The 24409-nt window shown below is 42.3% G+C and overlaps 2 protein-coding genes across 12 annotated transcripts; one reads left to right on the top strand and one right to left on the bottom strand.

Annotated features, from left to right (window-relative positions):
- Window positions 1-84: 84 nt before the first annotated feature.
- On the bottom strand, window positions 85-9412 carry sfi1 (SFI1 centrin binding protein). 5 transcript variants are annotated; one of them, XM_046029123.1, is made up of 31 exons: window positions 8408-9411; window positions 8252-8323; window positions 8012-8122; window positions 7836-7930; window positions 7608-7725; window positions 7417-7519; window positions 7131-7287; window positions 6867-7028; window positions 6660-6730; window positions 6466-6558; window positions 6264-6361; window positions 6077-6143; window positions 5723-5853; window positions 5529-5610; window positions 5261-5439; window positions 5096-5171; window positions 4701-4796; window positions 4544-4620; window positions 4275-4377; window positions 4085-4181; window positions 3565-3725; window positions 3412-3486; window positions 3039-3113; window positions 2747-2923; window positions 2427-2650; window positions 2280-2351; window positions 1923-2157; window positions 1755-1821; window positions 1498-1621; window positions 1307-1406; window positions 85-996 (listed from the first exon to the last, which is right to left on the bottom strand). In XM_046029123.1, exons 1-31 carry the CDS (start codon window positions 8569-8571, stop codon window positions 865-867), a joined length of 3594 nt encoding a protein of 1197 aa, XP_045885079.1. In that variant the 5' UTR covers window positions 8572-9411; the 3' UTR covers window positions 85-864. The 5 variants fall into 5 exon arrangements, with proteins under 5 accessions (XP_045885079.1, XP_045885080.1, XP_045885081.1 ...); XM_046029124.1 differs by having other exon boundaries at window positions 2427-2635; XM_046029125.1 differs by having other exon boundaries at window positions 2427-2632; window positions 8408-9410.
- eif4enif1 (eukaryotic translation initiation factor 4E nuclear import factor 1) lies at window positions 9242-23080 on the top strand. Of its 7 annotated transcripts, none has more exons than XM_046029131.1 (19): window positions 9242-9657; window positions 10286-10430; window positions 10518-10591; window positions 11799-11926; window positions 12285-12559; window positions 12950-13148; window positions 13290-13453; window positions 14144-14303; window positions 15400-15576; window positions 16554-16825; window positions 17513-17587; window positions 19292-19478; window positions 19681-19769; window positions 20159-20292; window positions 20441-20522; window positions 20607-20730; window positions 20824-21138; window positions 21478-21648; window positions 22087-23080. In XM_046029131.1, the coding sequence occupies exons 2-19, from the start codon at window positions 10335-10337 to the stop codon at window positions 22272-22274; spliced, it is 2910 nt and encodes a 969-aa protein (XP_045885087.1). In that variant the 5' UTR covers window positions 9242-9657; window positions 10286-10334; the 3' UTR covers window positions 22275-23080. The 7 variants fall into 7 exon arrangements, with proteins under 7 accessions (XP_045885087.1, XP_045885086.1, XP_045885084.1 ...); XM_046029130.1 differs by lacking the exon at window positions 9242-9657 and adding an exon at window positions 9688-9798 and having other exon boundaries at window positions 16554-16780; XM_046029128.1 differs by lacking the exon at window positions 9242-9657 and adding an exon at window positions 9688-9798.
- The last annotated feature ends 1329 nt before the right edge of the window (window positions 23081-24409 follow it).

Genomic DNA, 24409 nt, shown 5'->3' with positions numbered 1-24409 from the left:
GGTATTTAATGAATTTCACTACTTAAGAAAACCTAAAGCCAACTTTGCATTTTGGTAAACTGTGAAATGATTTTACAACATTTATAATGTTTAAATCTGTTTTAATAATGTCTACAAAAAGCTACAAAAAGAGGGCCACAATCTTGCCATCAACAACCACAAACATCTATGAAAGAATAAAAAGACTTAAATATTCAACAGCACGATGACACTGAATATGAACATAACATAACTTAACAATGTGAGTAAATAAACTAGTTCAGTAACAAAACTTACCCCTGATGCACCAGACAAAGATGAAAAAGAGTAAAATGCCATAAAGTCCCCGCATTCTGCCCCTTAGCTCAAATCTGTCTCATGTAGTCTGCAGCGTGTGTGCAACAGACAGCTATCCTTTCTGTTAGTTTGAAATCCCAGATACTCCTGCAAGTATTAGAGGCTCTGGTGCTAATGGATAAAAAAAAGAGACATATTGCGCAAGTGCAGCTCCTCTGAAAACTGGAAACTGAAAGTGACTTTTTTCCCCCACGCATATGGAAAATATTTAGAACCATCTGTCACAAGAACAACCCCTAGCCAACGTTTTCTGGATTTTAAGTGTAGATGCAGCAGTAAAAGCAGCTGTAAGGCTGTATTTGGATACGCTCAGTTACTTTACATGATATTCAACAAGAATACATAGCAATAAGTGGACATTAAGATATCCCTCCTCCCCTCACAAGCCAAGTGCAGTAGAAGTATAAATGTTCAATCTAAAAAACAAGCAAGCTTATAGCAAAATATGTATCAGCCGGTGAGCAGTTTTCTGATTCAACGTTCATGATCAGGTAATCACTTTTGGAGTGCGTGAGGAATTATTTCTTGTCATGTTGTAAACACAGAGCTGATCTGATCTGTGAGGACAGTCTGTAAATGCTGGATCCTCTCTGCATGCAGCAGCATTGCCGGTTTCCGTTTTGCCAGTTCAGTGGACAGTCTCTCGATACGCTCCTCCAACTGTCAACATCAAAAAACATCAACTGTGACACAGTTTAGGTGCAAGTGATTTCATACTGTTTCCCCTCATGTGACCTCTGATTTTTTAATGGTATAAGGATTTATTGCATGCATAAAGAATGCATGCAAAATTTAAGCCATCAGAGAAAATCACAAACCCTGTCTCTTTACATAACAGCAGTAGTTATAAGAGGTTATACACATGTACCTTGTCATTTTCAACCTATATCACCTTGACTAGTGCGGCCATTAATTGCTATTTATGTGTGTTGTTTCCTGTTGAGCATTCAACAATGACTAATCTTCTTACCTCTTTCACCTCTTGACAAACAGCATTTTCTTCCATTTCCTCGTCCTGTCTGCTGGTCTGCAGCCAACTTTGCAATACCTCTTTCAGCTTTTGCCATGCGCTGAGTGGACACACGCAATCAAACATCAGTTACTATGCAGACAATGTGTTCAGCTAGAGGAATGGAAAAACTGTTCTCCCAGATTTCTTACCGGAGCTGCTTCCTGTCTTCTCGGTACGTCTTCATGTCCCGCTGGATGCTGAGCAGCTCTCTGGTCAGATCTGAAGTTGGATCCAAAGCCGCAACTTCTCCACAGGATGCTCTCGGACGTACGTCTTAAAGAAGCACAACAAAAAGCTTGTTAGATCACAGCATTTTCTGCATAATCCAACCAAGCCTAAATATGTTACTTTATGATTAATTAGAAAAAGTAACCCACAATGGGGAAGAAAGGTGCAGGTATCATACCTGCATGAGCTGAGGAGTGTTGTTTAAAGGGAGCAAGTGGAGCAAGTCCAGAGCCTGAGCTGCTGGTCTGCCCCAGAAGGAAAAAAAACAGATGATATAACCCAAGTCAAGTTATTTAATTTAGCACTGAATGTATATTATAATATCTGCCAAACAGGTGATTATTACTGAATCTTTGGGCCCGGTGGTCATGAAAGCAGAGGGGGGTAAAAGAACATCTTGGTTTTCCTGAGCAGAGTCCTTCGTGGACATGTGCGGGTCAGAGGGTGACACAGTAGATAGGACGATGCTCTGGTGTGGGGAGGTAACAGTGACTTTAGCAGGATGGAGGCAGGACAACACAGTATGACGGCCTTCCTGTGTAGGACAACTGGTGCTGGTGAGGGCAGACTGCTTTTGAGTACTAGAAAACGAGAGAAAGGGCTTTTGTCAGTGGCCTAAAGATTTTTAACATGATGTTTCACGTTAAACTGAATTCTGAATTGGAATAGGTGTGTAGTATTTTAGGGTAAAAAAGGGTTTTACTTTATTTTTAGTGGAGGCTCAAACAGGTCCTCGCAGCGACGTGGCTGACGACGAGAGGTAGGTCTGAGTAATCTGCAAAAAAACAAGCAGAACTCTGTAAGACTGATTCCATGTGTTGAACACAGCTGGTCAGGAGCTCAGACTCACAGCTCGCTAAGCACTCCATCTTCAGCCTGCTGCTCTACAGAGTCAGACAGATTCAGACTCTTCAATCCAGGCGTCGTCAAAGAGAAGGTCACACTCTTTTTCGGTGTTTGCCCTTTGACCGCTTGCTCTCTTCGTGGTTTACACAGCGCCCGCTGCTTCCACCGCATGGCACAACGCTTAACCACTCTCTGGATATGTCGCGACCTCTGCTGGACACGGGCAGACTTGATGAAATGATACTCAAATTTATCTTCTAAAGGGACACAAAATATATACACACACACACACACACACACACACACACACACACAGTAACCAACCTGCTCTTGGCTGTGTTGTGTCAGGCTCGTTGTGAGGTCGCTCATGTGAGCAGCGTCTGTGAGGATGCATGTCACGCCCTCCCTCAGCAGCTGGTCCCTGTAGACCTGTGCAGCCCTGGCCGCCTCCTCTTGTTTCCTGTGCTGCTCCGTGACCCACAGCCTCCATCCGTTCAACACCTGCGGCAGGTTCATGAAACAACGTCAAGATAACGCATTAAAACCGTGTGAGCACCAATTCTGCAATTCAGTGCTCAATGTTCTAGCGAGAGAAGAATGTGCGGATGGGTGTTACCTTGGCCTGAAGAGTGAGGGACCAGTGCCAGAGCGCTCGCTCTGTCTGCTTAGCTTCTCTCCGTCTGTGCTGCAGCTGTTAGCAGGAAAGAAACCAAAGTCTTGGCCAGTTTCTCTGCACTAAAACATACCACGTCTATCGGTCTGGCCCTCATATATAGTCTGATACAGGAAGCTGACCACTTGCCTCAAAAGAAACATGATATAAATGAAACAAGGCCAATTAACTCCATTCTGTTCATCCTGTGGCTAAGGTATTACAATTTAAAGGGGTACTCCAGATATTTAGTATTTTTACTTACTGAGTAGTGACATGACAAGTAAAGTGATCTTCATGTGTTAAGTGTTTGTGTGAAACAGGGTTATCAACAAACCTGCATATTCCACTGTTCAAAGTACTTCTGGTACATCTTTAATCTCAGCAAAAAGAGTCCCTGTCGTTTCATTACCTATGAAAAAAATCAAGTTACCGCATGCAGTAAACAGTGTGGCTTTCTATAACAGTTCATGAATTATGAAGTTACAACCTTATTTTTCTGATATTGGTAGTGATGCTTATTCCATGCTTTCAGTGCTTTAGAGAGGATCTTGGACTCATGGTGCTGTCTGGCCTTTTCCATGCATATCCTCTCTCTCCGAGCCTCCCTGGTTTGCTTCCTCCACTGTCTGAAAGATCGCAGCAGCTGCACTAAACACAGGAAACGTTTGGTTTCAGGTACACATGGGAATTCTGACACAACCATAACTTGATAGTTGTCAAATTGGTGGTTGAATACTATGAAAACAGTGATACAACAGACACACAGTAGATGACAATGGCTCCCATTTGTCTGGGACATAAGATTGTAGAAAGGCTAGAAGGATGTTTATTATTATTATTATGTTTATTATCAGCTGTCAACAATAAGAGTAAGAGCAGCTTCGTTTTAAACAAGCTCTTCCTAACTACCAAGCGGTAAGTGTAAGAAATGTACATAGCTTAGTACAACTGAAAATAAATACTGAAACTTTCCTGCATGTGGTCATTGTAAAGACTTCTGCTGTTACCTTGATTTATGGACCTCTGAGCCCTGCTGACTGCTTCCCCCTGCTGGTGGCGCTTTGACACTGCGCGTGTTGTTGCTTCTCTCCAAGCAAGAAACACCTTGACAGATTTACAAAAAAGCAATGAGCAAAGGGTCCAGAAAGGTGTAACTATGATAGTTTTGCATATGAGGGCACCAGACTGCTTTATAACCTTAAGCTGAAGGAAATGCTGAAAGTGATTCTGTGCTCGTCGCTCCATGAGCCTGACCTCTGTGAGCAGCACCGCGTTCTCCCACCAAACAGAGAGCACCTTCCTGAACAGAGATATTATTGAGACTGAGGAGATAAAGCTGACATGAAACATTCAGATGGAGACAATGGGAAACAGATAGCAGCTCAGTGTTATATTGATCATTTACAGAAAATACACCATTGGTTTCTAATTAAAGAAATTCATATTTCAGTACTTATGTTCAATACCTGAGAAAGTTCTGTTTTTGTTGTCTGTGAAGTTCTTCTGCATGGCCATAGATCTGAGACATCTGTAGGTGGTGTTTCTGTGAATACAGCAGGCCACAGTGTATCAGTGTGTTACTACAACCTCAAGAAAGCGTATGATTGCATAATATTGATGTACCTTCCAGGCCGCAAACGCGTGTTGGAGAAGTTTAACTTCGTGGTAATGCTGCATCTGCTTCAGTCTGCTTTTCTTCACTCGCTGGCTCTGAACAAACTGACCAAACACACAAGAGCCACTTAAAACACACACACACACACACACACACACACACACACACACACACACACACACAGACCTGAAGCAGATAACTGCATCTGATTGAACAGGATTTGTTTTTATAATTATAACACCTGGGAGCTGTGCTATAATCCAATGATATGTTTTTAAATGAGACACACAATGTAGGTCTTGTAATATTATACACATAAGCACTCGGGCCCTGCAGGCTACCAGCTCAGCAGAAGATACAAGTTCTCAGACATAAACATGTAAACCTTTATCCAAAGAGTCACCTTTTTCCATTTTTTCACAGCCCAACTCATGCAGTGCAGGTCACCCTGATGACAAGCCTGCTGCTCTCGATTCCTCCTGACGTGCAAACAAGTGTTCAAAAATCTGTGTTAGACAACAGAGCAGCAAGTTAACTACCCAACTCGAAGCTTAGTGTCTTGCTTCACCTGTCTCGTATCTCAGCGCTGTTATCTCTCCACTGTGCCATCGTCTTGTGGATCAGTCTGTGCAGGTACAGACGCTCTGAAGCCTCCCGTTTAGCCTCCTCATTCATCTGCTGCTCTGTCCGCTGCCTCCAGTGAGCCCAGGCACTCTGCAAGCGGCACCGCTCCTCGTGTAGAATTGCCTGATAGAAGTGAGTTATTTGTCTGCATTTGATACAGAGTGGCGCTCTTAATCAACAATTCGCAATAGTTTGTGTTTCCATTAACATACCATTCGCTCAGAAAGCATCTGCTCCTTGTGCTTCTCTGATTGTCCCCACCATGTGTAAAACACCCAAGAGTGCTGACGCTGCCTGATAATACAACGATCACAGAAAGCATGCAGAGACCACAGAAGGGCCAACTCCGCTTAGTGTGGAAATTCATTACGGCACAAAAATAAATTGGTGGCGAGTTGTAACTCACTTATTATAGACTTCTGCCTTGTGTCTCCTCTGTTTATGGAGCCTTCTCTGCAGAGCAAACTCAACCCACAAGCTGAAACACCGAGGCAACATGTGTTCAGCATACCAAACGTCTGCACGGCGGTCCAATTCCTGCAGGAAAAGAAGATGTTTTTGAGTTTGCAACTAAACTACTATATGTAGGAATGAGGCTCACACAGATATCACTCATATGTCCACCGCCTGTTTGCCTACAATTTGAAGGAATTTGCATACTGTGATATTATGTTAGAAATGCATAAAGAATATCCTTAGAATATCTATAGACGTGTGTCTCTGCTCTGAAGTACTGCTCATGTATTGGATTTAAAAATACCTGCATGTGTCTCAGTTCAGCAAGTTTCGCTCTCCAGTGGTGAAAACATCTGCTTAACAGTGATGTGCTGTAAAGACAAAAACAAGTCAAAACTCCAAATTATGCAAACACAAAGCAATTTATATATTTTTCACTGAAGGACAAACACAGCTACTGCTAGGGGATTGGGAAATGTAAATAAAAGCACCTATGGTTAGTCAGAGCCATTTCTGTTAGGGGTTGGAAACTCTTGTCTTCAGCCTCCTCCAGACGCTCCTGCCACAGCTTCCAATACTTGTTTGTCATCTATGAAAAATGCAAGGATTAAACCTTTAGAAGTTTTAAAAAACATTACTTAAAGTATATAACTGATGCTGGAGCATTAGCATGAGGGAGTGCACATCAATTACAGTTTGATGATGATGTTGGACAGCCATGTTGTTGTTCAGTTGGTGTGATTTGTTCCAGATGACGTTAAGACGAAGTCCCAGCACTCCAGCACCCTGCAACAAGAACACACAGTGATCAATACGCTACACAATCACACTCTCTAGTTATACATAGTTCTTATTTTTATTTTTGGGGGGGGGGGGGGGGATCTTACCAGTAGACGATGATGATAATGTTGACTTGCAATACTGTTTCTTTCAGCCTCTTCTCTGCACAAGGTCACATCTAACGCCATGCTTAGGAATCAAACAACTATACCTGATACTGACAAGCCCTTAACGATCCCTCAGCTGACTGCTTATGCTGCTGTAGTTGGTGTGAAAAAGGAAGTTATGTTTATTTTATGTTTGAATTAGGATACAAGCTCTCCAGCGCTCCAGTGCCCTGCGCTGGGTACTCTGAATGGCCAAATGCCCTGCAGCTTGCAAACGGTCCTCCTGGCCCCGCTTGCGTTGCAACGCGCCGCGCCATTTTCTCCAACCGATCATCACCAGGCGGAAGTGGCAGGCAAGCTGAGCCACAGCTAAAGGAGACAGAAAAGGAAGTGTGAGAAAAAATTGTGTAATCGAGTTTAAAACTGTGAACAAGCAGGTGTTATATATGAGAGGTATAGGTATATTTTGACCTTGTGACTTTTTCTTGGTTTGGAGACATAACACATAGCTTTTCCAATGATGTAATGTTTTTTTTTTCAGCCTGAGGATGAAGTGAAGTGCAGCTTTGGACTCTTTCTTTTTCTGGCAACAAGCAGCCATGTGCATTTCTTTCCACTGAAGCCAAGTCTTTGACAAAAAAAATAAATAAATAAATAAAAATATGTGTTGAAGTTCACGTGTCACCACACAAAATACAAAAGAGGTCAGTCACACACAATGACAATATATTATTTGGCAGTTGGATCATGTCTTAACCCTGCTCTGTAAAGTCAGCGCCCTCTGTTTCCGGGCTTGGTCCTCTAATGCGTGAAAGTCTTGTTCCTGCTGCAGCCTCGTCTGCCACAGGTTCCACGCTGAACTGCACAGGTGAATAAACACAGTGTTAAAAATAATAGTAAAGAAAGCATGATAAGTGTAGTTCTGGTTTGTAAATGCGATGATCTTACTGCAGAGTTGTAAGTCTGTTCTGCTCGAGGGCAGATTCAAGCATTCTCCTCTTTATTTGCCTCATCTCTGTGAAATCCTCCCACCTTTCCCAAACCAGACGCATCCGTTGCCTGTCAGCTAGTTAACGAAACAAAGGGATTAATGACAAAACGGCTGCTTGTAATATCTAACAAAACACAAGACTTTAAGGCTAAGATATACTCTCATTGTCTGTGCCAAAATCATACCAAATAATTGAGCATTTTGGACTTTGCTCTTCTTTTCCAGCTGCAGTGACATAAAAGTCCGCCAGCCACGAAACACCAAGTTATAAAGATAATACCTGAAACACAAAATACACCATTAGCAGACAGAAATGCTGTCGGTGAACATCTGACTGAGGTGCAAGACTGTATGTGTGTACCTGTGGTGACACTCTGCCCGCAGTGTAAGACACCACTCTCTCCTGGACGTCCACCACTCGTCTCTCCATCCTTCAAAGGCTCGTCTCAAGACCACGCTGTTATAGTGGGACCTGCAGCAAGTAATATTCCCCTTAATTAGAGAACCCAGGCTCAGGTAGGACATTTCAAAGACTGTGCAAACAGACTGTGAAGCTGTAAAGTCAACAAGCCCAGTTCGCAAAATGAGTGAAACACATTACTTGGCTTTATGAGGAAGAATTCGTCCAAAGGTATTCTGCATCCATATCTTCAGGAACTTCCTTGCCAAGTGCCTGCAATGATTGAAAAAAAGTTAGACCAAGTTATAAATGTTAAAGGTAACACGCTGAAATACAGTAAATTAAGTATCTCAGTACCTTATTCTGAGCTCCTTGAGTCTCCCACCTTTGTTCCAGCTGTAGCCAACTCTGTAAGGCACCTTTCTGATGTGAACTTTGCGGACTTGTTTAGTGTCACCACCAGAACTGACACTGCTCGGTCGGGGTCTAACTAGATCTGGCTTTTTAGCGTTACTCTGCATTATATTAAATCAGAACACTAGTGTGTACGGCCCTGTAGAACCACAACATAACATCTGAAAGAAAATCAACAAAGATCAACACGTTATCACAGATCTAAGCCACTTGCATCCTTCGCCGATGTGAGTAAACTGTTTTGGTAACGAAGCGCCGCGCGTTTGTTTTCCTTGTCACGTGAACAGGGTCTGTTCCAGACAGTTGTTAACAGGTACCCGCTGCACGAAGTTCAGGTTGTGGACATTAAATGTGTCTCTCTGGCGTTTTCACACAGTTTAATATTTTTTTCAGGCTGGAACTTAGGCCGTGGTTTCATGACTTTATTCTCTACACAAGAGTTTAAATTGTGATATTTGTATTCTCGCTGCGCTGTGCAGAGTACTAAGCGCCAGGAACGTACCCAGCGTCCTTTCAGTGTAGCGACAACTCGCAATGTTATTCCTGGACAGCCCGTGCGAGCGGGGTCTCGCATTTACACAAAGAAGCGCCGGTAGACGGCCATTACAGAGTAACAAATCGGGCAAACCCCATGACAAAGAGCAGCTGCCCCAAATAGTGCCTCTTAAATGTTCTAAGTTTAGTGTAAGTTATTCCCCTACATAGCAAGTTTGAGTTTTGCCCCGATTTTTATTGTTATGTATCATAGTTCGTTATTATGGTTTATATATTAAAATGCAACACCGCCGACGCACACCAGACTTTGTACAATTCTACAAAGGCGCGATGGGCACAATGTAATCTTTCCTAGGACCTTCTTAAAGCGGTGATCAGAGGAAAATTGCTGCTACGACTTAGAAAACAGAGAAAGAGCAGACAATTATTTGAAATTACACAGTCTCCGTGTGAATTACTTTGTTATTAGGACCTGTGTTATTGTGTTTAGTTACCCCAGTTCATTGTGCGTTTACTGAAATCACTCCAACAACTCAACCGGTTTTAGATTTGGTGGTCGCTGGGTGGGCATTATCCCCATTCCCCAGCTAGTTAGCTAGCTAGCTAAAGGTGCTAGGTCTGCTAGCTAGCTAACTATCTATCGTGAACTGCCGCTGCTTGGCCGTTACCGACCGCTGTTCACGCAGCATTCAATCTGAGTAAGTTAGCCGTTTGTTTGTATATGTACTAGCCAGTCAGTTGTTTAAACGAATTTACACCACGAATGAAGTTTCTAACGAACTGTGTGTGTGGGACGCTAGCTTAGCTAACCCTCCACCAATGTCTGGGCTAATATTAGCGTAAGTTATGTTTTCCTGAAACTCACTGAAGAGATTATTCATTCAGTAATGTAACGTTACTGGTGAAGTAACGTTTACGTACTGGCTGTAGATTTCTATCGAAACACCTTTGTTCAGTCCAGGTGCTGCAGGCGATTTGTCAATTAACGCTAACGTTAGGTGAATTATTGTAATTGACGGGCTCGCCCCATGTCAGCGGTCTCTGGCTGTAGTCAATTAACTTGCTAATTAGTTAGCAGCGTTTGTTAAAACAGTCCCCGTGTAAGTTTGCTCGACAGTCATTGTGTAAAGTTTATTTATTTTTATTGTGTTTTGCTTGTCGACATTTCCAGGTTTGAAAATCCTTTTTTTTTTTTTAAAAAGCAATACTTTAGTTGCTTAACCTTTTAAGGCTACATTGTTCACACTGATCAAAATGAAGTCAGTGGAGCAGCTAACTTATGGTCATGCTTGATAAACTTAGAAACGTTAACGTTGTCTCCAACAGGTACAGAGTCATTGTTCGGCTGGAAGCTGTTCTGCATCTGAAACCAGTCATGGAGAACGATGCTTGTGCAGAGCAGAAGAATGGCGATGCTGCTGTGGACCAGGTTAAACAGCCAGCAGCCATGGCTCCTTACAGATACACAAAGGTGGCTAGAAATACCAACAATATAATCACTTAGCGGTCATACAGGGTTCTTCCTAACAGAAATTAACCCATATTAATTGTTATACAGGAGGAGCTTTTGGAAATAAAAGCATTACCTGTCTCCAATGAGAGGCCGATGTGTCTATCTGAGAAATATGACAGGTAAGAATTTCTCAAATTTTAAAATCCACTCCATACATAATCCATATCATATGTTGGTCAACAAGGGAAGATTAATCTTGTGTAATGAGACTGCTTAGATGTGCTCCATTGTGGGTGACAGAATTGTTTGACAGTTGCTAGTACCTAAGTATACAGAACACAGCACCATGTCCTCACATGCCTCTGAAGTTCACACCATGTCTCAGCATATAGATGAAAGTATGCATCAAGTAAGCGTTGTATGTACTGCTGGAATTGGGTGTAGTGTGCATGTTACTTTGCTTGAATCGGATTCGGAAGTAGAGCTGATAGGCTAATGAATTCACACACTTGTGATTGAATTTAACTAAATAATTGTATAATTTGGGTAGCCGATTATCCTCAGGCCCTGCTGTTATTTAGTTATATTTACTTAAGTCTTGAATCTCAGTGCAACCCATTTATTTAGATTCCTTGAGGAAATATTGACCACATACAGTACTGCAAGTGGCTGGTCAAACTGGCTCCTGGTGCCTGTAAATTCTAGGGGCAGTGTTGGCTATAGCCATGTGGGCAGTGACTGTCCAGCAGTGCAAAAAGTGGACACTTTCATGGGAAACTTATTAAACAAAAAAGGAAGCAGCCATCTTTGACATGCTTCTACTTCCTCAGTTTGATACATTCTGAATGGGTTGGATTCAGATTTGAGATGTTGGTGAATGACAGATTTTCAGAATTAACATCTCATCCACCAGCAGTGTTTTGTGTTTTCTTAAGTAATTTAAAGTTCCAAATATTTAATCAGGGAGTGATGCTCAGACATGGGATGACTGAATTCAATGAAAAGTAGCTGGTATGACTAGGAAATACAATTGGCACCTCTTAGCTCACAGGATAAAGGCTGACATCCATGGTTGTGGTTGTTTTTTAAATGTTGGCCATGTTGACTTTCACTAAATGTAGTTGATAGATAGTACTATAATTTGACTTTCTAATGATTAGAAGCATAAAGAGAAACTGATATGTAAGCTGTGCCACCTGTATGTATGTCATCATTGTTAGCCTTGCATGTTTCTGTTATCTGTATACCATGTAAAATCATCTTTTACCCAATTGGGATTTTTGTTTTTGGAATCATTTGTTAGTGGTCTTATTTTAGTCTGTAAACTAGTCGAGTGTGTGTGTGGTTTTTTTTTTAATTGTGCGATCAAATGGTGTTTTGATACAGTGATGGTGTCTGGGACCCTGAGAAGTGGCATGCCTCACTGTATCCCACTTCAGAGCGTAGCTCTCCAGTGGAAGGTTTTAAGAAGGAATATGTGGATGATAGAGTTCCTTTGAAACGAAGAATCCCAGGTAAATGACCCAAAGCCAGGAATGTTCAGATTCAAACCAAAACACAGGTCATAAAATGATCTTACTGTCTGTAGAAGGATGTTTGTGTCAGGAGACCAACTGATATGCATGAAGGAATATAAATGTTATCTACAAAAGATCTCTGTAATTGTAATGTTCAGCAGCTCTGTATTATGCTTGTACAAATGTAACTCCATAGTATTTTCTTGATGGATAATATAAATAAGGCAGAAATGAAATGTTTCTTGGGGGGGTGGGGGAATGAAAGATTTGTAATCTAGGGATACACTGGCTTGTTGGTTTGGTTTTGTCTGTTCTCAACATCTAAAACTGAGCCTATTTGCTACATCGTATTCAGATCCTCGTGAGCGGTTAAAGGAGGATGATCTGGATGTTGTACTGAGCCCGCAGCGACGCAGCTTCGGAGGTGGCTGTCAAGGCAACGCTGCACTTGCACCCCACATCCGTCGCCCAATCAGCCCCCTGGAAAATAAAGAGAATGAGAGTCTCCGTCTAGGAGGGGCACGCAGAATTGGCAGTGGCCGCATAATTGCTGCCCGAACCTTTGAGAGAGAACCCCGTGTGGAGAAAGAGAGGGAACGTGAGAGAGACTTTAAGGATAAAAGATTCAGGGTTGGTGTTCATTGCTTTCACTCCATCCATAATGTATTTCCCTTAGTGTTTGGGCCGCAAGGCATTCAGTGCATCGAGGTTGACATTTCTTTGCAATTCTAATGCAAGTAGGATTTACCAAGAAGAAAGAGTTCTGCAATATCACAGGTTTCAGTTTCTCACAAAACTATCTGTGGAGATGCATTTACCTACATGATAAAGCTAGCTGAAAAGTGTGCAGGGAAAAAAATTAAAGCCTTTTTAGTAAAATAAGGAAGGTGCTGCTTGATCTAACGTCTTGCTTCATCAATGTGGCTTCTACATTTAGTTTATTTCAGGAGCAGTGCTTTTATTTTTTTTGGCAATGTGGTGTTTGGTAATTTTATGTTTGCCTTGTCTTACCATTTGCAGAGAGATTTTGGTGACAAGCGTGTGTTTAGTGAAAGGAGAAGGAATGACTCTTATGCAGAGGAGGAGCCAGAGTGGTTCTCTGGGGGTCCCACCAGCCAATCTGAGACAATTGAGCTCATTGGATTCGACGACAAAATCCTGGAAGATGATAAGCGCAGGTCCAAGCGGTCAAGGAAGCGGGCAGAGTCTCTCAAAGAAGGCATGTCAAATGTTTTATTTGTATTTTTTTCTTTTCAGAATTAGTCATAATGAAGTTTACCATTTATATATTTTCACTTTTTAATCAGTAAACTGCACAATATGATTTGGATAACTAGGTTTTTTTTTATTTTATGTGCAGCTGTGGAATGTAACGGTGGACAGGCTGAAGAGCGAGCTGTTGGTTTGCAGTCTACTGCTGATCAGGAGGTTCCCCACCCTGATGTTCTGCCTGAGCAGACGACTGGAGACTTTGACTTCAATGAGTTCTTCAATCTGGAGAAGACCATGCCAGGACTGGCCTCTGTAAGTACAGGGGTGCACCGTGTGGTTTTCTTGGTTTTGCTAAAGGTGTGAACATCACAGATGGGATTGCATTTATAACCTTTTTCTCCTTTTATGTAGTGTTCTAATCAGTATAAGCTTAACAGTAGAGGTTTTCAAGTGGATCTACCACCCTACCCAAAAAAACAGACTTGTGTTTTTCCATGTATTTAGATGATCATGAAGTACATTTCAGAGACTACATTGATGGCTGTGGTGTTGATGTTTTATAAAAAATAAACAAGCCTTTTTGAATCTAAGTATTAAGTTGGCAGATAACTTTGTGTCAACAGATGATTACCTCTGCTGCACTGGCTTGATCTCACTAAACTTGCTCTGTGGTGGTGGGTCACTGAAGAGTCCATTGTCAAATATTTTTGTCAGTGGGCTGCTGCATGGTGTTAACCAGAGGTTAAAGGTATCGACAATCAAATTTATGCCCATCATTATAGCTACGTTAGACCTGCTATTAATTGGAGAACTGAGTGAATAAAGTTGTGTTCTCACGTGTTTGTGGCAACACAAGGCCAAACTGCAGTGCGTTCACTGACACTGCCCTCAGTCTTCTAGCACATTTTGTGCTAAGTCGATGGAAAGCACCTTAAACGTAAGTGCGACCTTTGTCCTCGTACCCTTCGTCTGCCGATTTGTGTTTCCCACTTTGTCTCACAGGTGCCTGCTTCTGTCTTGCAGATGATAGAGGACGTTTTGGGAGAGGGCCCTGTATCGGCTAGCCGCTTCAGCCAGTGGTTCTCCAGTAACATGAGCCCATCAGGCAGCCGGTCCAGCAGTCTGAGGTCCACTCCCCATGAGGAGCTGGAAAAACTTGCAGGTAAATGATTTGATTTCCTTGAATGAGCTTCATGTAACTATGTAGCTTAAAACCAGGCATAGCACTCTTTGGTGAAGCGGTGTTTTGGCGTGTAGCAATTTGAAAACCTCAAGATCAGAAGCCTGTTCTTTAAAAAGGTTTAGTGAAGTACCGGGATAACTTGAGTAAATCTAACTATCCAGATAAGTCAGTAAATCATGTAACATCCCCTGGAAGATCTATTTTTATTTTTTTCTCTTGAAAGAACATTCAGGGCAAAAGCTTGAAACACCAAACTGCTCCTTTTATAGATTCTTTCATCGAACCCATTGCCAAGATGATCCCAAAGTTAACTTCCTTTCTGTTTATTACTGGGAGCCTTTCCGAAACTAGACTCTCGTCACTTCCAGTCTGACACGAAGTCAACTCTACTTGGAGTCGCCCCCCCCCCCCCCCCCCCCCCCCCCCCCCCCCCCCCCCCCCGTCTGATCTGTCTTTACATTCTGAGTAATGTTGAAACGTTTTAACTTAATCACGAGACGGCTGTTTATTCGCTGGTGTTTGTTGCATTGAACATTACGTCGTGGCAGGGGTGTGTGATTGTGGCGTCGCTATGACGACCAGCTACTATGAGGGGTGCCATCTCTGGCTACTGTCTGCAATGGAAAACAGAGGACGGCCAAAACCGAGTAGAGTTGAGCTGGTACTGGTAAAGGAAAAACAGCATAAGAGGGGAATGCTGACGCGTTTGCAGCAGAGGTGCGTTAGGTGTGAAGAGAACTGAAGGAGGTGAATTCAATAAGTGAGTGATACTTAAGATGGAGAATGAAGTATAATTAAAACGGTGAAATAAGAAACAAGCTAAGTTACTGAAAATAGTAAAACATACCTGCTAAAACTGCCCCACCACCCCAGCCTGTTTAGTGCGTGAGTGGTGGTTTTTGTTTCTTTTTTTGTATTTTTTTTTTTCTTTTAAGCAGAATTCCAGTATAATTAAAAAGTACCGGGGTATGACTCTTTGGCAATATCGGCCAGCCCTAAATGCTAGCTAGCCTGTTGTTGCTTTGTGATGATCATGCCACTAATATGGATGTTGCACTGTTTCGCTCCTCTGAAGGGCTTGAGCCACGCTGCACTTCCCCTAGCCACGGCCCTGCCCCATATTTCACACCTATTCAATCATCGGAGTGCAGGGAGAAGGTGGACATCCTGGAGCTGCTGCACAAAGCCAAAATAGACCTGAAGCCCCTTCTTTCCACCCTGTCGGTCAACAAGGCTCGGCTACGGGAAAGCAGTGAGTGCCAGTTCACAGAAACCTTTGCACAGTGGCGTTAAACCATAATGCACATTGTACTGGAAATAAACGGTGCACTAGTAAACTTGTTCCTGTATGGTCAGGCAAAATGGATACAATTTTAAGCATGGTATAATGCTCTATTGCAATAATAGCAATACATATTTTGATTATAGTACATTTATGAAATGTCTGTTTTGGAAATGGACAAACAAACAGATGTTTAATGTTTTTGGCTAATCCAGAGAAGGAAATATCTGAATTGAGATACTTTTTGCAATTAACAGCTTTACTCATGGTTCCCAAGTTTCACTTCAATACAAAGGCTGTGATCAGACCAATGTTGGCAAAAAAAATGCATATGCTCCTTAGGGCTCACTGACTGAAGCCTTTTGTCTTAGGGTGCAATCGCAGGAGGCCTCAGCTAAAAACAAAAAGCAGGGTAATTTGGCCAAAATGTCGAGCCTGACTCGGCTTTTGTTTTGCTGCAATGCTGCGCAGTTCAATCTGGTCACGTCCTGCATCTGCCAGTAAAGTACGTGCCAGTGCACATTTTAGGTAAAATACTGTAACGTGAACGCTGCATCTCTATTTACTCTTGTAGAGTTATAACAGGGACAGTCATTTCATCTTTTCTCTCAGCATTGTGCAGTATTTGTGTATCTGAGGAATAGATCTGTGCATTTGATGGCTATGAAACTGGGCTTTCTGATTTGCATTTCATAGTCTCAGTAACAAGCTGCAAACCAGTGCGCAGCCCCTTGAGTATCTGAACACTCGCTGAGGGTTATCAGTCCTTTTAGCTTAGATTTCCTGCCTGAAGGTCTCAAGTATGCAGAGTCATTGTCTTAACATAAAGCTCTTCAAAACTCAGATTTATCATGACATTCTCCATTGTTTTAATGGTGTTAAATTAGCATTTCATTCTACTTTGTGTTAAAAAGTGCTACATGAAGTTTACTTATGTCTGTCCCCAGCTAACTGCGGCGCGGTGCTCTCCCTGGAGGAAGTGGAGGGTGGGATGAAGGGGATGAAGCTGGGTACAGAACAACAAGTCCGAAAGGTGCCGCCTCCAAAGAGAGGAAATGGCACGCCCTTCATGGCTGAACATTTAGAGGAGGCTTTAACCGGTGGTACCAGCGCTCGTCCACACTCGCGTGATTCAGACATGTCGGCCTTTAATAAACTGGTCAGCAGCATGAAGGCAAGTGGAACTCTGCCAACTCACCCCAAAACCAACACAAACAATGTAAGTATTTTTATATATTTATTGACCCTGGCTTACACTGGATGAGTAAAAACATTGTGCATGTTACTATGGAATGGGTAACTGCTCATGCACACCTGTCCCTGTGTGATGCTGCATGCAAGCTTCTTAAACTTGGCCTAGATGACCTACTTGTGAAAATTTAATGAACAGGCTGGAAAGTGATGGGCATAAATTTAACTGTTTGAGGTTGTTTGACGTATGAAAGCTTCCTTTGAAAGAGTCCTTTTTTATGCAAGTCAGTTTCTGAATTACTGATTACTTTTGCTCTGAGACAAGAACTGTGTTAAACTCGGTCATTGGATGATTTATTAAGGAAAATTTCAGTACATTAATCCAAAGGCACACTGACTGGCATGAGGGACACTTTGATTGCGACTCATGTACAAATCCATTTCAGCTGGTGTGCAGTGTTTCAGTTTGAGGTTTCACCAAACTCTATATTATGTCCAAATTTTATATCAGGTGATCACTGATACTTGAAGGCCAATTTGTGTGCCACTTTCTGTTATGGGGCATTTCAAGATGCCTACCACACACTGCATTACTTACTGGGATGGGTTTATACAAGGAAATGGGGTGTTGTTGGGTGTGGGTTTTTTTTGTTTGTTTGGTTTTTTTTTGGTTGCATTGCACCTGCCACAAATTCTTTCTCCCTGTACAATGCAGCAACCTTCAGACCAAGCCATGGTGACTGTGTCTGAAGCTCCAGTGCCACTTCAACAGCAGAAAAACATATTTCAGGTGTGTATTTTCTCAGGCAAATGCTGCAAAGGCTTGAGGTCTTTACAGGTCCACTCTTCCTATTAACAAAATCAGGGCTGATGTAAATTACGTTGGCTCCAAGTAGGGTCCTGTTTTACTACAAATGGAGTTAAACCTACTCAGTCAACTTGGGGTTATCAAGCAAACTCTGATAAATGCTGACCGTCTACACTGTTGGTAAACGGTACCACAATGGTCAATAAGATGTTGGTTAGTTGAGTCGGTGTTAAATTAATTGGAGTTGGTTCGCGTAAAAGGGGTGTGTTCGGCCATGCAGGCAGAGCTTTTCTGCAACGGCGCATGCTCTGTATTTTTCCCAGAAGAATGCACATTGATTTTTGTCAGGAAATGAGGAGACACGTTAAAGGCTAACTCTAATATCATGGCGGCCAACAACGCCAGGGAGGCTTGTTGGCATTGCATTTAGTAAATTTGTAATTATTTTCAGTGTTCTTGTTTGTAATTCTGTATTTAATATCTTATGGACTCGTAGACTGTAATCACATTACATATAAAACTGCACATAAGGTCTATTGTAATAAAAAAAAGTCATACCTAATGAGAGAAACTTTGCGAGGCTGACACACCACACACCTGCCGTGTATTATGCATGCAGTGGAAGGTTATATTGGACTTTGCAATCAAATGTAGCAGTGAGGAAATACTTGCGAGTTTAGCCCAGTCACTATATTATGCACCTTAAGAGACTTTGCCATGGATTCCATGTAACTATTCAGAAGGAAACTAGTGATTTTTATTTTTTTTGGTCCGTTTTAATTTCAGGGAATTTCTGAGTTTTTTTTTGTTCTTGTAAATTCGCCACTTTCATCTAGGATTTATCTCTTCCCCCCCCCCCCCCCCCCCCCCCCCCCGTTTATTAACCCACCCTGGCTCCGTATTTTTTTTGGACATGTAAAAGTCAATCTAAATGTGTGAAAAAGCTTGTCAATTATAGCCTAGAAAGCCAAGAAGAAGTTGGACCATTAATTAAGATCTTCTCCCTAAAATCAGAGGGTGCAGGGCTCACTGTATGAACATAATGCTGTTTTAAGAAGAACTTTATTTCAGCTGCAGCCACAGTGGAACACGTCAGGATGAATTCTAAATATTTTGTCAAGTGGTGTGTATCATACCTACTTCTCAACATTAATGAATACAGATGTGGGGCGTAGTCCACATACACGGGGTAACCTTGTGTTTACCACAAACCCAACTTGCTCTGAGTAGTTTAGAGATGCAGCATAAATTGCCATGGCAACAGACCTTGGGTAACACCTTTCGTAGTACAGGTTAATCGGGAAGTTGCACCTGACGTCACAAAATTACTCCTGAAGTTACCTGGATAAGCCAGTTACCTCGCTTCATAGTACAGGCAATTTGTGGCAGAATCATTCTGCTGGCAATGTTTGTGTTCTTTGTATCGTAGTCTTTTCAAGGCGACTGCTTTTTGATTTGGGTCCCCTCTTCCCATTTTCCAACCTGTTATGATTACTGTCCTTGGGTCCCTTTCAGATCAGGTCTTAAAAGCATTACATTAATGGATGAGGACAGTTAGTCTCTGCATGGTGGCAACACTGCCAGAGACACAGTGGGCTGTTGGAAAATGTTTTGAAATCTGACACAAGCTTCCTTGAAGTAAATTTTTAAGACTGGTACACTAAAGGGATTGTATGTGTGTTGTAGGAGCTCTTGGGAGGTCCTGCTCATAGTGGCTCCCCCACACTACTTGGTAATCTGTTGGGCAGCTCTGAGGACCCCACCACCTGTGCCCCTCTTCATGGCCTACTACACAAGGTCCCGTCACCACCTCTCTTTCCACAGAGGGCACCCTCACCTGACTACTTCAATAGTCGTTTGCAACCCGCAGCCGGTAAGTTAATTCTAAAGTGGCAGCCTTTTTTAAAAACTTGTAAACCATGCCTGGAATTTATAGGAATGCAAGACTAGACATTGTCTTATTAATCATTCGGGTTTTTAACCTCATCATCTGACCTGTTTAGATAAATTAAAAACAAGTTGAGTAAATGGTGTTGAGCTGGATCATTTGTTTTTCCTCCTCCTGCTACCTGAAGGTTTTCCTGTTGGTCCTCCAACCATGCTGCCAGAACAGTTTGTTGATGTACACAGGTCTATCAGCCCTGGATCTGCTGCACATCAACAGGTAACAACAAATGTTTTGACACGTTTAACTTGGATTAATCACATTATTGTTGTTGGGTTACTGAAAAAAGATTTGACATCATTATTTTGGATGTAATCGGCAGTATAAAAAAGGCAAATGTCTTTAATGTGAATAGTGTATGTAAACTTATTTTATTTGAAGAAATGCCTTGAACATAAAATGTACACCAAATACACCTCCCCTTGATCTAAAAATGTTTTAATGCATATAAGAATTCTCGCCTCGCCTACCTAGTATCGGTTTTCAGTGGAATATATGTCAGATTGACTACCCAGATACCAAGCTGCCTTTTTTTTTTAAATACAGTTTTTAAATTTTAACAAAAGTAACTCATTTTTAAGACATTAGTATGTGTTTTGTTTTTCCAGATGAGAGCGCTGTCTATGCCAGTGAATCAAGCAGACCTGGAAGCTCTGGCATTCCAACAAGACCTTGCTCTACATGCCCACCACTCATTCCAGTCTGGCTACAAGCCACCACTGGACAAATCTTTTCGAAATAGGTTAGTTTTTTTAAAAACATGTTTAAATACTGCACAGACTGTTGAATTGAATGTTATTAAGGCCTCTTCCATATACTAAATGTATGTAACAAGACAGATTTGTTAGCATTTGCTAGCTACGTATGGTTGACGTGTTTGTGATCCACAGACTGCAGCGTATAAATCGCTCCCCTGGCCCAGGCCCTCAGCCCGCTGGAAGACACTCTCCAGGCAATACTGTCACAAGCATGGTGAGCATAAACTTCATTCTCCCGGCAGTCATTGTTTTGAGTTGTCCTGTGAAGTTTATTTTAATGATGTGTTTATTTTTCCAGTTGTCCCCATCATTTACGCCCACATCTGTGATCCGCAAAATGTATGCGACAAAAGAGAAAAGCAGAGATGAACCATCAAGTCGTTCTGAGACCAAGGAGGAGGCAGCGGCACACAGTCAGGATGGTACAAAGCAGAATTTACCTGCAATCTCCTGATTTTTAACATTAGTTGAAGTGCTACAACACTAACAATGGGATTTGGGTTATGTGTTTACAGAAAACAGCTCCCCAAATCTATACCTGGAGGTGATGGATGGGAATGCAGCCCAATCTGGGGGAGTAAAGGCCAGCTCACAGACCATGCCAAGCAAGGACCAAGAGCGTCTCAGGCCTGGCTCTGCTGGACACCACACACCCACCATGGTACCTCCAGGACCCTCTTCATCTTTCCCGCGCCCCATCTATCCGGTACCACTGCTGTCCCATGTACCCATGGTGCGCCCTCCTCCCCAGCTCCACCCTAATGTGGTTCAACGCATGCTGGCACAGGGCATCCAGCCCCAGCAACTTGGACCTGCTCTTTTGCAAGCAGGTTAGTGTTGGCCTGGTTTTTGTATTTGTTTTTTTCCACTCCCAGTGTTCTCATCTTTTGTACAACTTTGATTTAACAGTAAAGCTGATGATAAACAGCAACTTTTTTGAGCAATCTTGCTAGTGGCAAGTCCGACTATGTTTTGAACGGATAGCGGTGGGGCGGGTGGTGGAGGAAGGGGATTACGGTAGTAATCTTTACTTATTACCATTGACGGCAACGTTGCCCAGCACGATTGCTCTAAAAGTTGCTCTGTATCATCAGCTTAAAAGTTATTTGTAAAGTTGTCCTGATGTTAAACCTCATGACCCAGACAAAGTCTTTAACTGTGCACACCAGGTATATTTCCACCACACGTCGACCTTGCACAACTTCAAGGCTTGCCCCCTGCCCTGCTTGGACAACCGCTGTACCCTCTAAGTGCAACAGGGCATCCACTTCTACCTCCCAGAGCAAATACTCCGATGCAGTTAGCAGTAATGCAGCAGCAACTTCAGCAACAGAGACAAAGTGAGTGGAAGTACTGTTAAGTATAACAACTCAGTATGGACTTCTGCTAGTGGCAACATTGTTTGTCAAACTTTTTGGATTATCTAAAAGTTTACAACTTGGGTGACAAATGAGTCTGTCTTGTTGTACATGGAGCTCCTATATACAGTATCTGACATATGAACTGTATAGAGAGGGGGTTTGTCATTTTCAGGTTTGCACACTGCATAAAGTAGCTACAGCCAATCAGAAAAATACTGTACTATCCTCAAACATAGCAACAGTCACATCTTGCATTATTTGTTTTGTGCTACAGAAAATATAAATTAAAGTCTATGGGTGGGAAAGTAAGGAACATTTGATTCAATGTATGTGGGCTCAATAGCAGCAGAAATGTAGAAGAATTTTAAAATTGTTTTCTCACTTCATGGATTAAACTATATTTGTCTCATCTTGCAGTACATCCAAGCGTCCCAGGCCCTCAGTCACAGAGCCATGGCCCTCACCGGACAAATGGCTCCCAGCGACATGGGGGCAGCCCCCCTCTAGGCCTGGCAAAGTGGTTTGGATCAGATGTGCTAGAACAGCCACTGCCCTCCATGCCGGCCAAGGTCATAAGCGTAGATGAATTGGAGTTCCGGCCATAAGAAAGTAAACACTGCTGGATAGCAAGATTTATTTTCTTTTTTGCCCCTCTCCTCGTTACCATAAAAATGTGAACTTTAATTTCAAAGATGGTGCACAGACCTGGACAGTAAAACCATGCCATGCTTTGTCTTCAACCTTGAAGTCACTGCTTTTGAAGAGGCTTATCAGTGGAAACGGGAAGACGAGTGATGGCGTTTAGTTTTGCTGGCTGAGTAATTTTTTTTTTTTTTTTTTTTTTGTATTAGGCTCTGCGCAGTAAATAATGTATAGGCCCAATTGTACAGACCATGGGAAAGAATATTGTTCTCCCTGTATATAGCTTCTATTTTTTTTTTCTTTTTTTTTTTTTTTTGTCTTGGGATGGGGGAGGGTGAAACTATCCTGCAGTTGAACTGGAAACTGTGAGACAAAGTTACCAAGAGCTGGTTGCATTCCTTTCTCTTGTTAAACTTTAATTTCCCCCTGAAGTCCACTGAGAAGAGGCTACTGCTAGTGAATACTCTACCCTTCCACTGTGGAACGGCTAGTGGCCCTTTTTCTGTAGATGTGATGGCTGGAGCAGGTCAAGAGACTCCCAGGGGATGCAGCAAGTGCTGGTTGTGCCTTTTTGTTTGTCCCCCACCCCCCCCCTACCTTTTTTTTTTTTCCTTTTTAAACTGTATCGTCTCCCATCCATCCTGTCACTAGGGGGGCAGCACTGCTCACATTGTCAATTTTTTGAGGGTGTTTGGGATTCAGTTTATGTGCTATTAAGTTATAAGAAGCACAAATAGAATTAATAAATAAAATCTTCAGTAAAACACAACTTGCTTTTTTTGTATTTCCTATTTATGTACTGCTATATCTATTAGGGCTGGGCACGTGAACGAGTTTTTACCGCGTTAACGCAAAGTTTAAAAAAAATTAAAGTCCTTTGGTCACTGGCTCTGAATACACATACAGTCAGTCCATGGGTCACAGGAGGGGTGGGATGTTGACCATCCTGCAATTATCCACACAAGCAGGGGAGGAAGGTGAGGCAGACTAGGCTAATTACTTGGATGCAGCGTGAGACGGCGCTCCGCGAGTAAACGGCACGCGCTCTGTTGTAGCCTATTTAAGTTTAAAATGATAAGCTACATAACTTTACGTAATAGGCACACATCTAGTTTCGTTGTCATATTTAATAAACAGTAACAGATTCTGGAAAGTCAAACAGCGAGGATCAGTCTTGTGCTCCGTGTCGCGAACAGAAAGTTCAAGACGATTCAACTTCAGCAGCTGGCGGACGTCTACGTGAGGCGAGCACCACCGCGACAGTTTCAGCGGAACGCACCTGCTTGTCGCTACGCCTTGTGCTCGACCACTTCACCTCACTAACACTGAAACTTGCTACTGATTGAACATACTGTTTATGTTGCTCCCTGATAAAAGAAATGTTTCTGCTGATACCTGTTCAAGAAATATATTGCTAGTATAAAGGGAATACTGCTGGTAAAAGGCACCTTATTTGTTGAAAGTGTTTGCGAACCACATTTGGCACTTTTGTACATATAGCAGAACACTTAAATTAAGTGTGCAATGCACTATTAAATTTATTCCATTTTGCGCATTACAATGCAATTTATCGCGGGATTAATCGAGATTAAAAATGAATGGTTGCCCAGCACTAATCTATATGCTATGTTTCTCTAGACATACGTCCATACCCTCAGTGGCCACTCTTACACATACCTGCACAATCCCATACGCAACAGCTCTGCCATAAATCCTGCCTTTTAAAATCTTATGTTTAGTTATTGACACTGCCAAAGGTGTTTGTTCAACTGTTATTGAGGTCGCCCTGTGTATTAGTGGTGCACTGGATTGTGTGTGTATAATTTTTTATTTATTTCCACCTCAACCCCACACTTAAGTGAAAATGTGTCAGCACAGCACCAAAAACCTATGGCAGAGCTGTGGTCTTGGATTGTATTAGATTGTACAATAAAGTGTCCCCAGACTGTAAATGTGAAGAGTCACCATGAGTATTTTCCACTGTTGGCTGCATGCGCTAATAGAAATACTGATGGTTGTGTTGCATGTTCTTTGTAATCTCATCCCAAATATTTATAAAGCATGTGTGTGTGTAAGCATACGGAGCACTTGCTTGAGT

This window comes from Micropterus dolomieu, linkage group LG18 (genome assembly GCF_021292245.1).
Source record: "Micropterus dolomieu isolate WLL.071019.BEF.003 ecotype Adirondacks linkage group LG18, ASM2129224v1, whole genome shotgun sequence".
In the NCBI taxonomy this organism is placed as follows: Eukaryota; Metazoa; Chordata; class Actinopteri; order Centrarchiformes; family Centrarchidae; genus Micropterus; species Micropterus dolomieu.
Note: the sequence above shows the minus strand (reverse complement) of the source record. Positions and strands in the feature narration are given on the sequence as shown.

What these genes read in the sequence shown, in the direction of transcription:
- sfi1 (XM_046029123.1), bottom strand. Translation starts at nt 8,571, where the DNA reads ATGCAGAGTAACGCTAAAAAGCCAGATCTAGTTAGACCCCGACCGAGC. An exon ending in CGGGCAGAGTGTCACCACAG is followed by an intron (nt 7,931 to 8,011) that starts GTACACACATAC and finishes TTTGTGTTTCAG; the next exon opens with GTATTATCTTTATAACTTGG. An exon ending in TTTGTCAAGAGGTGAAAGAG is followed by an intron (nt 997 to 1,306) that starts GTAAGAAGATTA and finishes TGATGTTGACAG; the next exon opens with TTGGAGGAGCGTATCGAGAG.
- eif4enif1 (XM_046029128.1), top strand. Translation starts at nt 9,779, where the DNA reads ATGTCTGGGCTAATATTAGC. An exon ending in ATGTCTGGGCTAATATTAGC is followed by an intron (nt 9,799 to 10,285) that starts GTAAGTTATGTT and finishes TGTCTCCAACAG; the next exon opens with GTACAGAGTCATTGTTCGGC. An exon ending in CCAAAACCAACACAAACAAT is followed by an intron (nt 16,826 to 17,512) that starts GTAAGTATTTTT and finishes TGTACAATGCAG; the next exon opens with CAACCTTCAGACCAAGCCAT.